Raw genomic sequence first — 14,719 nt, forward strand, 5'->3', positions numbered from 1 at the left:
GACCGGCTTACAAACCCCTTTCCCTTCCCCTCCCCACAACTGACACCCTGTGAGGTAAAACAATAATAATAAGAGATTGGATTTATACCTCGCCCTTCACTACACAAAGGTGTCTCAGAGTGGCTTACAAACTCCTTCCCCTCCCTACAACAGACACCCTGTGAGGTAGGCGGGGCTGAGAGAGCTCTTGACAGAAACTGCTCTTTTCCAAGAACAGCTCTTATCAGAACCATGGCTTGCCCAAGGTCATCCAGGCAGGTGCAAGTAGAGGAGTGGGGAATCAAACCCGGTTCTCCCAGATTAGAGTCCGCGCACTTAACCACTACACCAAACTGGCTCACTGCCAGGAATAATGCCAGGAAAAGCTGAAGGCAGCAGGAGAAGAGGAAGACCCAGCCTGAGATGGATGGACTAAATCAAGGAAGCCACAGAACTCAGTTTGCAAGACCTGAGAATGGCTGGTAACAAGAAGACATTTTTGGAAGGTACTGATTCATAGGATTGCCGTAACTTGGAAGTGACTTGATGGCACTTAACACTCACATACACAAAGGACAGGACAGGTATAAAGTAGGAGCTACTGAATTCAACAAGCGGAATGTGGCTGACAGAGGTCTGGGATTTGGAAAGGGAAAATTACTTGGAAGGGTGAAGGACAGATGACTAGAAAAGGATACTAGGGTAAAGAGATGTCTGTTAAAATTGATTTTAGAGAGGGTATATAATTAAGGTTCTTTTGTGAATCAGAGCAGAATTGTGTTGCTGAACGGGGAATTATACACATGGCCTAATCAGATTAGTGGCAATAAGAATAGATTCTTTTGAACTATGGTGCTGGAGAAGACTCTTGAGAGTCCCCTGGACTGCAAGAAGATCAAATCAGTCAATCCTAAAAGAAACCATCCCTGACTGTTCCCTGGAAGGCCAGATAATGAAACTGAAGCTCAAATACTTTGGCCACCAAATGAGAAGGGAGCACTCACTGGAGAAGACCCTGATGCTGGGAAAGATTGAAGGTCAAAGAAGACGGGGGCGGCAAAGGATGAGATGGTTAGACTGTGTCATAGATGCAACGAACATGAAATTGAGCAAACTTTAGAGGACGGCGGAAGACAGGAAGGCCGGGCGTGATCTGGTCCACGGGGTCGCGAAGAGTCGGACTCGACTGTGCAACTAAACAACAACAACAAATATTTCAGGATAGGGGCAATAATTTGAATAGTAAGTGGAATGGCATTTGGGGCCAAGAAGAAAGGTGGAAGGATTCTTTATAATCTTTGCCAAAAAGAAAAATCGTAATTTCGTGCCAAAATAACCCAGACTGTGTGCACCAAGAAAAAAGGAGTTCTGCCACATGAATAAGTTCTACCATTTGAATGAATCTGCTTATTTGCACAATTTATTCTGTTTTGCTCTCCATGAGGCCGTTCAAACCACTCAGCAAGTCACCGGCGCCCCCCCATGCGACAAAAGAAAAACGAATCCTGGGTCTGGATACATGAGAGTATCCTTTTGTACCAGAACTGTTTTTATTGAATATAATACCAGAAAGTTATTAAAAAAAAACCGGATGCTTATATGATTATTCATGTTGTAACTACTGATAGAATCCTGTATGCTAAATATTGGAGAAAAGAAGAAACACCTTCAAAACAAGAAATAGTTTACAAGCTTCTAGAAACGGCTGAGATGGGACAAATTAACTTTGCTATTACAAGGCAAGAGAGAAGATATTTTCAAGAAAACATGTTCAAGACTCTATAAATGGATTGAGTGGTATCTTAAGTAATATATGTTATAACCTTTAAAAATACAAATACAAATAGAATTAGAAATAGAAATGTTAATTACTGTACCTACATATATAAGATAATAGAATAGTTGCAAAAATCACAACTATATACAAAAGGAAATCTTAAAGACTAACGGAATGTACTCCTACCCCACTGTTCATTTGTTCCTTTTGTTATTGCGTGTTTGATGTTTGTGTTGGTATTATGTGCTGGAAAATAAAACTATTTAAAAAACAAAAAGCAAGTCACCGGTGCCCCCGATAACGGAAATTCCTGCCCAGCATTCTCTCTGGCTTATAAAATTTCACTAGGCATTGTCTGCATATGTTCAAGCTCATCCTTGCACTTTAACAACAGAAACTTGCTTTGCAGGCTGAGTAGACAAATCCCAAATTTCATAAGTGTTTCAATTCATGTACTCACATATTTAAGGAAAAGATGCATCTCTTTATGATCCAAGGGATTGATGGTTGCTTCAAACAGAGGCAAGAAGATATTTTCCAACATCTTTCCAAAGCTAGGGAGAATATTTTTTGACCTAAATATATCACTGAAGGACACAAAGAAGTCTTAAATCAAACAATTTAGTATGCTTATACATACACGCACACACAATCCCTCCCCCCCTTTGCACACAATTTTTTCCTGTGAGCTGTAGACCCCCAAAGGTATTCTACTGAGCTCCTATCCCTTCCCCTCCCTCAGACATATGAGCTGCCATTGTGCTGGGGCCATTTCCATAAAACATGGTAAATAGTAAACAAACTGAAGCTTAATCCAGACAAGATGGTGGTGATGCTGGTTGGTAGGGTTGCCAAATTGTTTTCGGCCGGGAGCAGGGAGCTCCCTCCCCCGGGCCCGATTTTTGTCGCGTCAAAAATCGGGCCGTCAAAGCGGGGGATTCCCCGCCCCCCGGCCCCATTTGGCAACCCTACTGGTTGGGCAGGCAAAATGTATGGCTGATGCTCATTTATCAGACTTTACCGGGTAAAGTTTTCCTCAGTCAATCAAATTAACAGGTTGCATGTGCTCTTGGATTGGTCTTGTAAACAGATTAACAGGTTGCTGTTTAGCCTATTTATTTATATAAAACATTTCTGTCCTGCCTTATCTCCTCAGACTGAATGTGGCTACAATGCAGCAACCAAGTTGTGAGGACACAACAGTCCAATTAACAAAACTAAAACACAGATTAAATGCGCAAATTACAAATTTAAAAGGACTCAAGATTTAAAACGTCCAGAATTATTTTTAAAATGCCGAATTCAAATGTACACAGCCATAGCAGCTAAAACAATTTATCTTCCACTAGTTACTCTATGGAATAAAGTTTTCTTGTATAGCATCCTAAATGTAGCAATTAAAGGCGCCTTCCACACCCATTATGGCAGACCATTCCAAAGGACAGAACCCACCACAAGAAAGTTTACTACCAACTGTAACTGTACAGAGAGTTCTCAGGGAGGACACCTTAAGGAGAAGGCTGTCTGAAAAACATAACTGGTGCAAGGGAGATGCACTTTGAGAAGTATGAGAGCCCTAGGATGTGAAGAACTTTAACCAGCACTAAATTAGGCATGGAAACAAAAAGGTAGCCAATACAGTTAACACAGCACTGGAGCTGCGTGTTCTGAGCAGCTGACATCAGACAGGAGCCATGCTGTCCCGCTTTGTACCAACTGGAGTTTCCAAGACATCTTTCAAGGCAGTCTCACATAGATTGTGTTACAGTAGTCCAGGCCAGAGGTTACACCACCATGATCTGCATACCTACATCAGCAGAGTCTAGATAACAGTCCAGATTACAAGCCAGATGTAATTTAAAAAATGGCACTCCTAGCAACAGCAGTAACCTGCCTATCCATTAACAATGCATGGTTCAGGAGCAGGAAAGCTTAACCCCATCTAATATCAGCCAAACATTCTGCCTAACAAGCATCTTCTCTGTCTTGTATAGATTCAGCTTCACTTTGTTTATCCACAGCCACTGGACTATAGTCTCAAAACACTCACCCAAGACATTCACAGCTGCCTCTAACCCGTAAAAGTAAAGGTAAAGGTTCCCTTGCTCGAAAGCCAGTCGAGTCCGACTCTAGGGTTGCAGTGCTCATCTCTGTTTCAAAGCCGAAGAGCCAGCGCTGTCCGAAGACGTTTCCGTGGTCATGTGGCCGGCATGACTAAACACCAAGGCGCACGGAACGCTGTTACCTTCCCACTGAAGTGGTACCTATTTATCTACTTGCAATTTCTTGCTTTCGAACTGCTAGGTTGGCAGGAGCTGGAACTAGAGACGGGAGCTCACTCCGTCATGCGGCAACTCGGGTCTCGAACTGCTGAACTACCGACCTTCCACAGCCTGCAGTTCAGCGTCTTAACCACTTGAGCCACCGCAGCTCCTTCTAACCCGTAAACTGGCCCCTTATTTAGACTCTGCTGATCTAGCTATACTGGTCCATGCTACAGTAACCTCCAGATTGAGCTATTCTACTATGCTGACTAGACTGAGGCTATTATACCTTGGTCACATTATGGGAAGGCGAGAATCACTGGAAAATAACACTAGCTAAAGTTGAAGGTCGCAGAAAAAGAGGAAGACCCAACATGAATGAAATGGATTTACTTAATAAAGGAGGCCGCGGCCCTCAGCTTGCAAGTCCTGAACAAGGCTGTTGACGATAGGATGTTTTGGAGGTGATTCATTCATAGGGTCACCATAAGTCAGATGTGACCTGATGGCACTTAACACAGAGAACATGCTTTACTTGGGGCTGCATTTGAAGACACCTCAGAAGCTTCAACGGGTACAAAAAAAGAAAGCAACAAGGCTCCTGTCTGAAACCAGCTGCTCAGAGCATATAACTCCAGGACCGCCTCAACTGCATTGGTTACCAACAATATTTACCCAAATGCAAGCCTAGGGTTTTTTCCTGGGTATGCCACCAAAAAAGAACAACAGAGAGGGGGTTGCCTTAAATTTGCACGTGAATTACAGAGATGTTCAAAAAAACCCACTCCTTGTGTGTAATATGTTGGGTAGGTCTTCTTACATTCAGGGTTGTCTTCCTTTCAAGTAAATATGGCAGTGGTGGCGAACCTATGGCACGGGTGCCAGAGGTGGCACTCAGAGCCCTCTCTGTAGGCACGCGTGCCATCGACCCAGCCAGGCCCAGAACATCAGTAAAGTGTCGAATTCTCTGCCAAATAATTTTAAGTAAATGAAAGTATTTGGGATTGCTTTCCTTACTTTGTTTGGATCATCTTAAGTTAACGTATGAGTTGTTTTTTCTAAAGTAAAACCTCAGTATTCAGGTTAAATTGCTGTGTTGGCACTTTGCGATAAATAAGTGGGTTTTGGGTCGCAGTTTGGGCACTCGGTCTCTAAAAGGTTCGCCATCACTGAAATATGGTATGTGCTTCCAGATCCAATTCATGGTTATTACCTTTAAAGATTATTATGTACTAAAGTCCCCATACTGGTCAAAGGACATCTCTCAGGTAACATTCTTCAGCCTTCTACATATGGTACCCTCTCTTAAGATCGTCTGTACAGTGACAGCTAGAATAGGTGTGGACAACATGCTCACTCATTCCATTTAGGAAAATATGTAATGCTCCAGAAAGCATTTTGGGGAGGGTAAATTTCCATTTAGGAAACAGACAACTAAGAGGGGGATATAATACAAGTTTATAAAATGCATGATGTAGACAGAATAGAAAGAGCATGTCTTCTCCCCGTTCCAAAATATAAGAATTTGAGATGATCCAATGAAGTTGAAGGGCAGTAGGTACATGACTGGAAAAAAATACTTCTTTACTCAAAAAGATGATTAAAATATAGAACACGCTACTACGTAGTGGACGTAGTGATGGCCACAGACATAGATGGCTTTAAAAGGAAATTGGACAGATTCATGGAGGACAGTCTATCAATGGCTACTAGCCATGGTGACTAAGAGGAACCTTCACATTCAGAGACAGTAAACCTCTGAATATCAGTGCCAGGAGGCAACATCAAGGAAAAGCCTTGGCCTCTATGCCCTATCGTTGGCCCTCCAGAGTTGGTCACTGTGTGAGACAGGATGCTGGACTAGATGGACCATTGGTCTGTTCCAGCAGGGTTCTTCTTGAGCTCTTGAGTTGTTTCAGCAGATTTGGCTGCATTTGTTCTAATGTTGTTATTGTTTTCATTTGTAATTTTGTATTTTAATCCGTGTTTTAATTTTGCTAATTGGACTGGTGTATTCTGTCTTCACAACCTGATTGTTGCATCACACCTGAGTGCGATGAGATATGGCAGGACAGAAATGTTTTTATCTATTTATTCAACAAACAGACCACCTGGAGCTTTCTAAATGTGGAAGAAAAGGAAAGGACAGGAAAAAAAATATATTTTAGGCATATTTTTAAGCTTATAGTTAGTTGCCAGTTGAAGGTTAATCACATACCATATACTACTCTTTTTTAACAAGTCGATTAGAGTTAATTATCCTAATTCTTGTTCTTTAAAGTAAGTACAGCCAGACAGGCTAAAGCTTTTACAAGACACAAACAGCATAAAAATATAAAGAAGTGAAAAAGTATATAAATGGGAAGTATTCCATTTGCTAGAGTAATTTGCCCTAAATCAAGGCCCTTGTCTACAAACGCACCTTGAAAAGGCTTCAGTTTGCATGACTAATGAGAAAGTCAGGCTCTTCTGCATGACTGCAATAGGAACATTAAGAACAGGAACCTGCTTCCCAGGTGAAAAGTACGCAGACGGAGAATGATTTCAGCAAAGCGTACTTTATTCGATCAGGAACAAGACAGCTTTGGCCGGCTCGCAGGCCGGCTTATATTCCCCGAGAAACCGCCACACAAAACACACCTCCACTTCCCAATAGGTTATTTAGAGTGGCCGAGAGCCCCATTGGCTCTTGGCCAGGAACCTAGCCCCCTGATTGGAGCGGGCTAGGATCCGCATAGTCCATTGTCTCTTGGAGCGAAGCTCAATGTTTGTCTCTGGACTTGTCGGGACTTGTCTGGACTTGTCAGGACTGTTTGTCTCTGGACTTGTCAGGACTGGATACATTACACCAGGTTTAAAATTTATAGTCATTTTTAATATTTTATGTAGTCATGATTTGCTGTAAGAAAAAACTCAAATGGTTTTTAATATTTAAAATTACTAGCCTGATAGAGAAGTGGAGGGAAGGAATAAGAATTTGTGATTAAAAAAAAAATCATACATGCTTTTGTTGTTCACTTACTAGATTCTAGGGACCTGAATTACCCAGCGCACATGAGGTGAATAAACTTTGTGCCTAATGAACCATTTAGCCAAGTTCTGCCATTCATCTGGAGAACGCCCATAGATAGACAGCCGAGGTTCTGTGTACTGGTATTTACTTTCTTCTAGTTCACGAGAAACTTCCTATTAAAAAAACAAGTCACTGTTACGTTCCTGCCAGGAATCACAAAAACTTATAGTCTGACCCTACTTGGAAGTATATCCCACTGATATCAATTGTCCAAGTTACTAGCTGGTGTTTTGGTATACTGCATCATTTTTCAAAACATTATCCTGGATCCAAAAAACCTTCATGTGCACATGTATGGATTACATCTCCATATGAAAAGACTCCTTTTCTGATTTTCCCTGAACTACAATTCTACCACCATCCACATGGAGAGATTCCAAGAGGCTCGTAAAGGTCTCTAGAAATGTTATTTAGGAGGAGGAGGAGATTGGATTTATACCCCGTAACTACTACACCAAACTGGCTTTATTGTATTATGGTTGACCCATCATTTTGGCAGGCAAAATTTCTCTGGAAACGAACAAAAAAATATGTTTAACACTGTGTCTGCGATGCAATGCTAAACGATAATTGTTTGGGGAAAGCCCTGTATTGTCATCTTCACAAATGAGCCGCTATACTAGAATTATTGCCAACAAGGCGAAAAGGTGCAGAGATGTCAAAAACAGCAGAAAACCTGTTCTGCATGAAAAGATCCCCATCTTCCTGCACTGAACCGGCACTGAATCAGCAAGGACCATACTCCCCATTAGACTGTGCACATCTCAGGTCCTAAGACGCAAGGTCACCATACTCATAGCAGACTTCTGCCCTCTTTCCTCTCAAGTGACCCTTTATTGGCTGGAGCATCTGAGTGAGAAATCCACAAGAGCAGTGCTCGTTACTCCTGTAAAGAATATTCAAAATAAATTTCTTCTCTATTCACATCTTGAGAAGCTTGTATGATAAAGCTCCTCCATGTTTCACAAGTATGATTTGTTGGGTCATTTTTAAAAATTACTGTAAATAGTGTTGTCTGGGAAAGTGACACCCTACAGCTAGCTGACAGTTTGATCACTTTGAAAGTAGGATAAAGGTAAAGGTAAAGGTTCCCTTGCTCGAAAGCCAGTCGAGTCCGACTCTAGGGTTGCGGTGATGTGAATTCTTATTGTTAAACTTAACAACCTCCACACGGGGGCAGAGGTCTCCCGAAATTACAACTGATCCCCAGACGACATCAATCGTTTATTTATTATTTATTTATTTAAAACATTTATTCTACTTCTGGAGGAAATGGCTGCTTCGGAAGGTGGATGGCGTGGCATTATAACCAGGGTTCATACCAGGCCTGGGGCCTCAGTCCATTCATGGACCTGGGACAGGAAGACCTTAAGCACCATAAAAACGAGGACATCAAAGTATAGCTTTTCATATATTTCAAGTTTGCTTAAGTGCAGAGTTGCACATGACTCCAGTAATTGCTTGGCTTATGGGTTTTATCTGTTTCCTTAACAATGTTATTACGCAGAAGAGAAGAAGCAATATTTCAAAATAAATGGTTAAGAGTGTATGAATGGTTGGAAAAAAGTACTGTGTATAAGACCTCCAAAACGTGATTGTAAAAGCATAAAATGATTGTGGCTGTATAATACAAAATACAAATAAATAAATTTATATACATAAAAAAAGAATATTCAAAATATTCTATTCACATCTTGAGAAGCTTGTATGAGAAAGCTCCTCCGTGTTTCACAAGTATGATTTTTTGGGTCATTTTTAAAAATTACTGTGTTGTCTGGGAAGGTGACACCCTACAGCTAGCTGACAGTTTGATCACTTTGAAAGTAGGATACAGCACTTCTAATTAGATGAAGCATGATATACCTTAAGTGGCTCTCATCAGGAATCTAATTCAGCACTAGCAGGTCTGCTGCCTGTTTTTAGAAGTTTACTCTCTTCTGTTTATGTATTACAATTGGCATATTACGGGAACAACAACAACAACAGTCTCCAGTACTCTCTGAAACTAACTCCAATAGGACTGTCCTACATGTCATCATTTGGGGAACAGGAGAGTGCTTATCACCACAAAGGTCTAGCCCATTACTCAAACATAATGGCTCCAATCCAACTGTATGGCGGATGGTCTGCTCACCAGTGATAGCACCAATAATCTGCTTGGCAAAAAGGGAATCAGATTCAGCCCCTTGATCCCCAAATAAATTATTGTTACTATCACCAGTAACCTGACTGGGCTGCATGCATGCCTTCCACTATCCTATTATGTAATTTCTGCATCGTTTAATATGCCATTTTAATACTTATGCTTTGCTTCCGCTTTGTTCCAGATCTTCCCGTAGGACTGTGGATACTGAAACGAATACTGTTACAAGGCTTTTTGGATGTCCCATCTTATTGACTGCACTGACTCACTCTATGTGATCAGCCTTCAGTCTCAGTGAGAAAGGCAGACTATAAATAATGTTAATAAATAAATACGAGATCTATCATCCATTTGGCGATATACACACGGAAGCATGCCCCCGCACATTTGTGCCCTAACAGTCTCAGTGAGACCCTTGCTTGAAAGCCAGTCGAATCCGACTCTAGGGTTGCGGTGCTCATCTCCATTTCAAAGCCGAAGAGCCAGCGCTGTCCGAAGACGTTTCCGTGGTCATGTGGCCGGCATGACTAAACACCAAGGCGCATGGAACGCTGTTACCTTCCCACCGAAGCAGTACCTATTTATCTACTTGCAATTTCTTGCTTTCGAACTGCTAGGTTGGCAGGAGCTGGAACTAGAGACGGGAGCTCACTCCGTCATGCAGCACACTCGGGTCTCGAACTGCTGAACTCCCGACCTTCCACAGCCTGCAGTCCAGCATCTTAACCACTTGAGCCACCGCAGCTTTGTGCCCTAGTGAGATCTAAATGATGGTCTATATGATACTAATTTAACAATCCAGTTCCACTGACAGGATTCAACAGTTTCAAAGGAGGTGGGGCAGTTTTCATGTTGCATACTACAGTAGACTAATAAAGTGCTTATTACTTAAACAACAGTTATCTACAGCTGAGAAAGTAAAACCTGAGCCATTTGTCCCTTACAAACTGAGTCTGAAGTTACAACTGGAGTGGCCGGAAGGTAGATTATGAAGCTTGGTGAATTGACAGCCTATCTATTACCTGCTGGCTGCTGGGATTCTCACAAAGAATGCTGGAGTAGGTTGAGCCATGATCTGATCCAAGGGAGGCACTATTTAATATTCTTGGACAAGACAATGTACTCAGGATCACTTAATGAATATTAATTATGCCCTTAGCATATGATTCTTTCTAGTCATCTGCACACTGATTTCCCATTCTCTTAGTTGTGTCATACATCTATGTATAACTGTGTATCTGCTTTTTAAAGCAGGCCACAGGAATTTCCATTTTTAAAAAGAAACTGGACTACACAAAATCCAGCCCTGTGTTGAAGCATACGTAGGCTTGGATCCAATGATGTGCAAGTGAAAGAATAAACAGACACCACAGTTCTGCTTGCACAAGATTTTGTCCAACAACTATCACTTCCTCCCTGTGTGTTATAGTGCCAAGAAATTAGCTACACAAGATTTTGTGTAAGCAGAATTGTAAGTGGAGATAGAGTAAATTAGACTTAGCACTTGCTCCAACCATGGGTCCATCTAGTCCAGCGTCTTGTCTCACACAGTGGCCAACCAGTTCCTCTAGAGGTCCAAACACAGGGCATGGAAGCCAAAGCCTTCCCCTGATGTTGCTCCCTGTCACTGGCATTCCGTGGTTTACTGCTGTTTTTAATTAAAGCAGCTGAATCATTTCCACAAGTACACTGAAATCTTGTTGTATTAAAGGAATGATAGCCATGAAAATCCTGTACAGTCAAATCTATAAAGACTCCAAACCCAGCTTACCCCATGCTGTTCCTGAGCATTCTCCACCAAGGAGCAGAATTTGAGGGAGCATTTCACGGAAGGAAGAAAAGATATCCAGTCCTACTGACAACAATGCCTTCCATTTGCAGAGATTTTCTGTGGAATCCAAACCAGCATCTACCACAAGGACCTTAGATTTCTAGGGAAATACTACATCTCACACAGCCTGTCACCACACAGTAGAGACCCTGACTAAGTAACACTTTTCTCTGACCATCCATCTGTTCATAATAGTATAGGTTATAGTGTCAACTAGCAGCAATGACAGAATACTTTTATTTTTACTTGTGGTGTCTGCAAAACAAAAATTTTCAAATTCTCCGTCTTGACTTTTTAAGAGAATTATCTTTTAACAGTATTATATTAAAATAAAACTACACTTACAAATAATATATATTATTTTTAACCTGCCACATATTGTTAAGATACAATAAATGATATAAGTGTTTACCTTCACCATACGAGCAAAGTATTCACCACCAAGATAATTCTCAGTTTTCAAGTACAAGTCCCTGAGTTCACTTGCACCAACTGGATTATATTTAGAATTAAATTTATCAAATCGATGAAATGTCTGGCGATCCTGAAATGGGGAAAAAATCATTACATAATAATAAATGAATATAATGTGTTTACAACTCACATGCTTTGGTATATATCCAATCACACAGTTTCTCCAGTGGCACAGCAATTCTGTTTGTGAAATAAGAGGCAGCAATTTCTACACACACACACACACACACACACACACTGCCCCTACGGTATTCCAGAAGGTCTGCTGATACACAGGAACCAAACTGGGGGTGTGACTCATGAGCAGCAGGAGAAAGAAAAACAGAAAAGTCCCACTCTGCGAAGTCCCACAGATGGTTGGATACATGTCAGTAAATTTTAATTTATGAAAGACTTAATAAAATTTTCCTGCAAAAAACAAACAAAAAAACCCTCCCTCACTTATTTGCAAAATTCTGATATTTATCACATTTGCTGTTCACTGGTTAAAGTATACTTACTGCATGAACATCTAATGAATCTACAGTGAGATCATAAGGATCCATATTGAGACTTTCAAACACATGCTTCAGAGTCATCTTTTTGCCATTTTTCTCTCCCACGATCCTATTTGGTTCAGTTTTGTAAGTGTGTTTGATAAATCTCAGCAAATGTTTTTGGCTCATGCAGGCAGCTGCGTGGATATGAGTATCAACCTGAAATTAAAAAACAAACAAACAAAAAAGATCATTCTTGCTCAGCAGGTATCAAACATGCATATCTTACACATTCCTAACACACTGGAGTCAAAATTAATTTGAAAGCTATTAATAGAATTTCTGCCACTGGTTAGCAATAATCATCAAGCCATGGCTTTAATAGAATTTCTGCCACTGGTTAGCAAAAATCATCAGGCTTTGATGATTACAAGCCATGGTTGGTTGACTGAGCCGGCTGAAACTGAATCCGACGAAGACGGAGGTCCTGTGCCTGAGCCGAGGCAGTTCGTGGGTAGAGATCCTACTCCCGACCTTTGATGGGGCGCCTCTGGTGCCAGCGCCGGAGGTTAGGAGTTTGGGAGTGCTTTTGGGTGCCTCCTTAACAATGAAGGCCCAGGTAGCAGCCACTGCCAAGGCAGCCTTTTACCGTCTCCGGCTGATCAGGCAGTTGGTTCCCTTCCTAGACCGCAACAACCTGGCAACAGTGATCCATGTGACGGTCACCTCGAGATTAGACTACTGTAACGCTCTCTACATGGGGCTTCCCTTGTCGCAAATTCGGAAGCTGCAGCTAGTGCAGAATGCTGTGGCCAGGCTTTTGATGGGCCTCCCCAGGTGGGAGCACATCCAGCCTGTGCTGAAGACATTGCACTGGCTGCCAAGAGCATACTGAATGTCAAGGTGCTGGTTCTTACCTTTAAAGCCCTATATGGCCAGGGTCCGACATACCTGAGGAACCGCCTTTCCCCATACATACCCCAGAGAGCACTACGGTCAGGGTCTCAAAATCGACTGGCCCTCCCGGGTCCCAAGCAGTGTTCCCTCTAAGCTGTGGAGTCTTGTGAGCAAAAAATCTTCTTTGTGAGCTGCTGGCATTAAAGTTGTGAGCGCGCGATTTGGCTGCTGCATAAATTAGTGTGCTCTGGAGCCCTCCTTCCTGAGCTGAGACAAAAATGTGTGAGCCGGAGGCTAAAAAACTGTGAGCTAGCACACACTAACTCAGCTTAGAGGGAACACTGGTCCCAAGAATGCCAGGCTTGCTACTACCAGAGCCAGGGCCTTCTCAGTGGCGGCTCCATACTGGCGGAACGGGCTCCCAGAAGAGATCAGGGCCCTGTGGGATCTTTTACAGTTCCGCAGGGCCTGCAAGATGGAGCTCTTCCACCAGGCTTTCAACTAAGGGGCCACCACCACTATTATCACCAACAACCTTAATTATAGAGCCCTGGCCCTTGGCTTTGACATCTACAGCCTGTGCTGCCGCTCGTATCAGGATCATGGAGCAGAACATTTAGTTAGACCTTTGTATGCAGTCAGAGAGTATGCCATCGTTAAGCAATAAATTAAATATTGCCAGCACTTTATGATACTGAATTGTTTATAGCTGAACTGTTTTTAGATAATTTTACGTGGATTTTAATTGTTATTTATGTACCAAATTGTGTAAGCTGCCCTGAGCCTGCTTTTGCGGGGAGGGTGGGGTATTAAATAAATAAATAAATAAATAAATCTTATTTAAATTCCTCAAAAGCGTTCACACTTCTGAAAGTCTAATCTTTTAATAGCATTAAATTAAAATTAAATTCAAGTTTCAGAGGTATAATGGCTGGGAAGCCTGTGTGTACAGATACCTTCCTCTGCATGGGACAGCTGGCAATTTTTCTGCCGCCTCCCCCACCCCTGGTGTCATATACCATATAATTCCTTTATCTTCAGAAGTGGCCTTGCAGGCAAGGCAAAGCACTGCACTAGGAAGGGGAAGCCTTGGGGGGTGCATACAGAACATCATGCATGTCCCTTTGGTTCCCCGCCATTGTAAATTTACTGCACATTACAATAAATTAGAAGACAGATCCAGTGGAAACCCCAAAACCGTATCCCCTTACCTAGAGTGACTTAGAACACACAGTATCTAGTGAAATGCAGCTCTCCAAAGAGAAGGAGAAATACCTTATGGAATTGATCAGGGCTTTTTTTTTTTGTAGAAAAAGCCCAGCAGAAACTCATTCGCATAATAGGCCACACCCCACAGCAGAAACTCATTAGCCTATTAGGCCACACCCCAATGGCACAGCTCATTAGCATATTAGGCCACACCCCATGCCTTCCCTTGGCTTGCCCGGGCACCCCATGGCTACAGGGAGCCCAGGCAAGTCAACCCTTGGACAGGCCGGGGGAAGCACAGGAAGGCATTTAAATGCCTCCCCAATCTTTCTAACCCCCCCCCAGTGGCTCACGTGCCTCAGAGTCGCTGGGGGGGGTCACTCTCCAGGCCTTCCCTCTGTAGCCAACACAGAGGTTTGGGCTGTAGTGGGCGTGGCCAACTCTGAAGCTAGCTGGAACTCCATTCCTGACCAAAAATAGCCCTGGAATTGATCCATAATTTCATTACAGCCCATATTTTTCATTGTCTGGAACCGGACTCTAGCCTTGACGTCACCACCACCCCTTACTGGCCATTAAGACCACACCTGCCTGGC

The 14,719-nt window shown here is 42.4% G+C and overlaps 1 protein-coding gene across 1 annotated transcript in view; it reads right to left on the minus strand.

The window, feature by feature from the left end:
- Nucleotides 1–14,719, minus strand: part of AMPD3 (adenosine monophosphate deaminase 3) — a 61,442-nt gene that overhangs the window by 14,814 nt on the left and 31,909 nt on the right. The window contains exons 7-10 of the mRNA XM_015406966.1: nucleotides 12,042–12,236; nucleotides 11,480–11,611; nucleotides 7,043–7,206; nucleotides 2,217–2,343 (exon numbers count right to left, since the gene is read on the minus strand). Coding sequence (XP_015262452.1) covers nucleotides 2,217–2,343; nucleotides 7,043–7,206; nucleotides 11,480–11,611; nucleotides 12,042–12,236 — 618 coding nt within the window. The remainder of the gene's footprint in view (nucleotides 1–2,216; nucleotides 2,344–7,042; nucleotides 7,207–11,479; nucleotides 11,612–12,041; nucleotides 12,237–14,719) is intronic.

This window comes from Gekko japonicus, unplaced genomic scaffold (genome assembly GCF_001447785.1).
Source record: "Gekko japonicus isolate JY-2015 unplaced genomic scaffold, Gekko_japonicus_V1.1 scaffold1489, whole genome shotgun sequence".
NCBI classification, from domain to species: Eukaryota; Metazoa; Chordata; class Lepidosauria; order Squamata; family Gekkonidae; genus Gekko; species Gekko japonicus.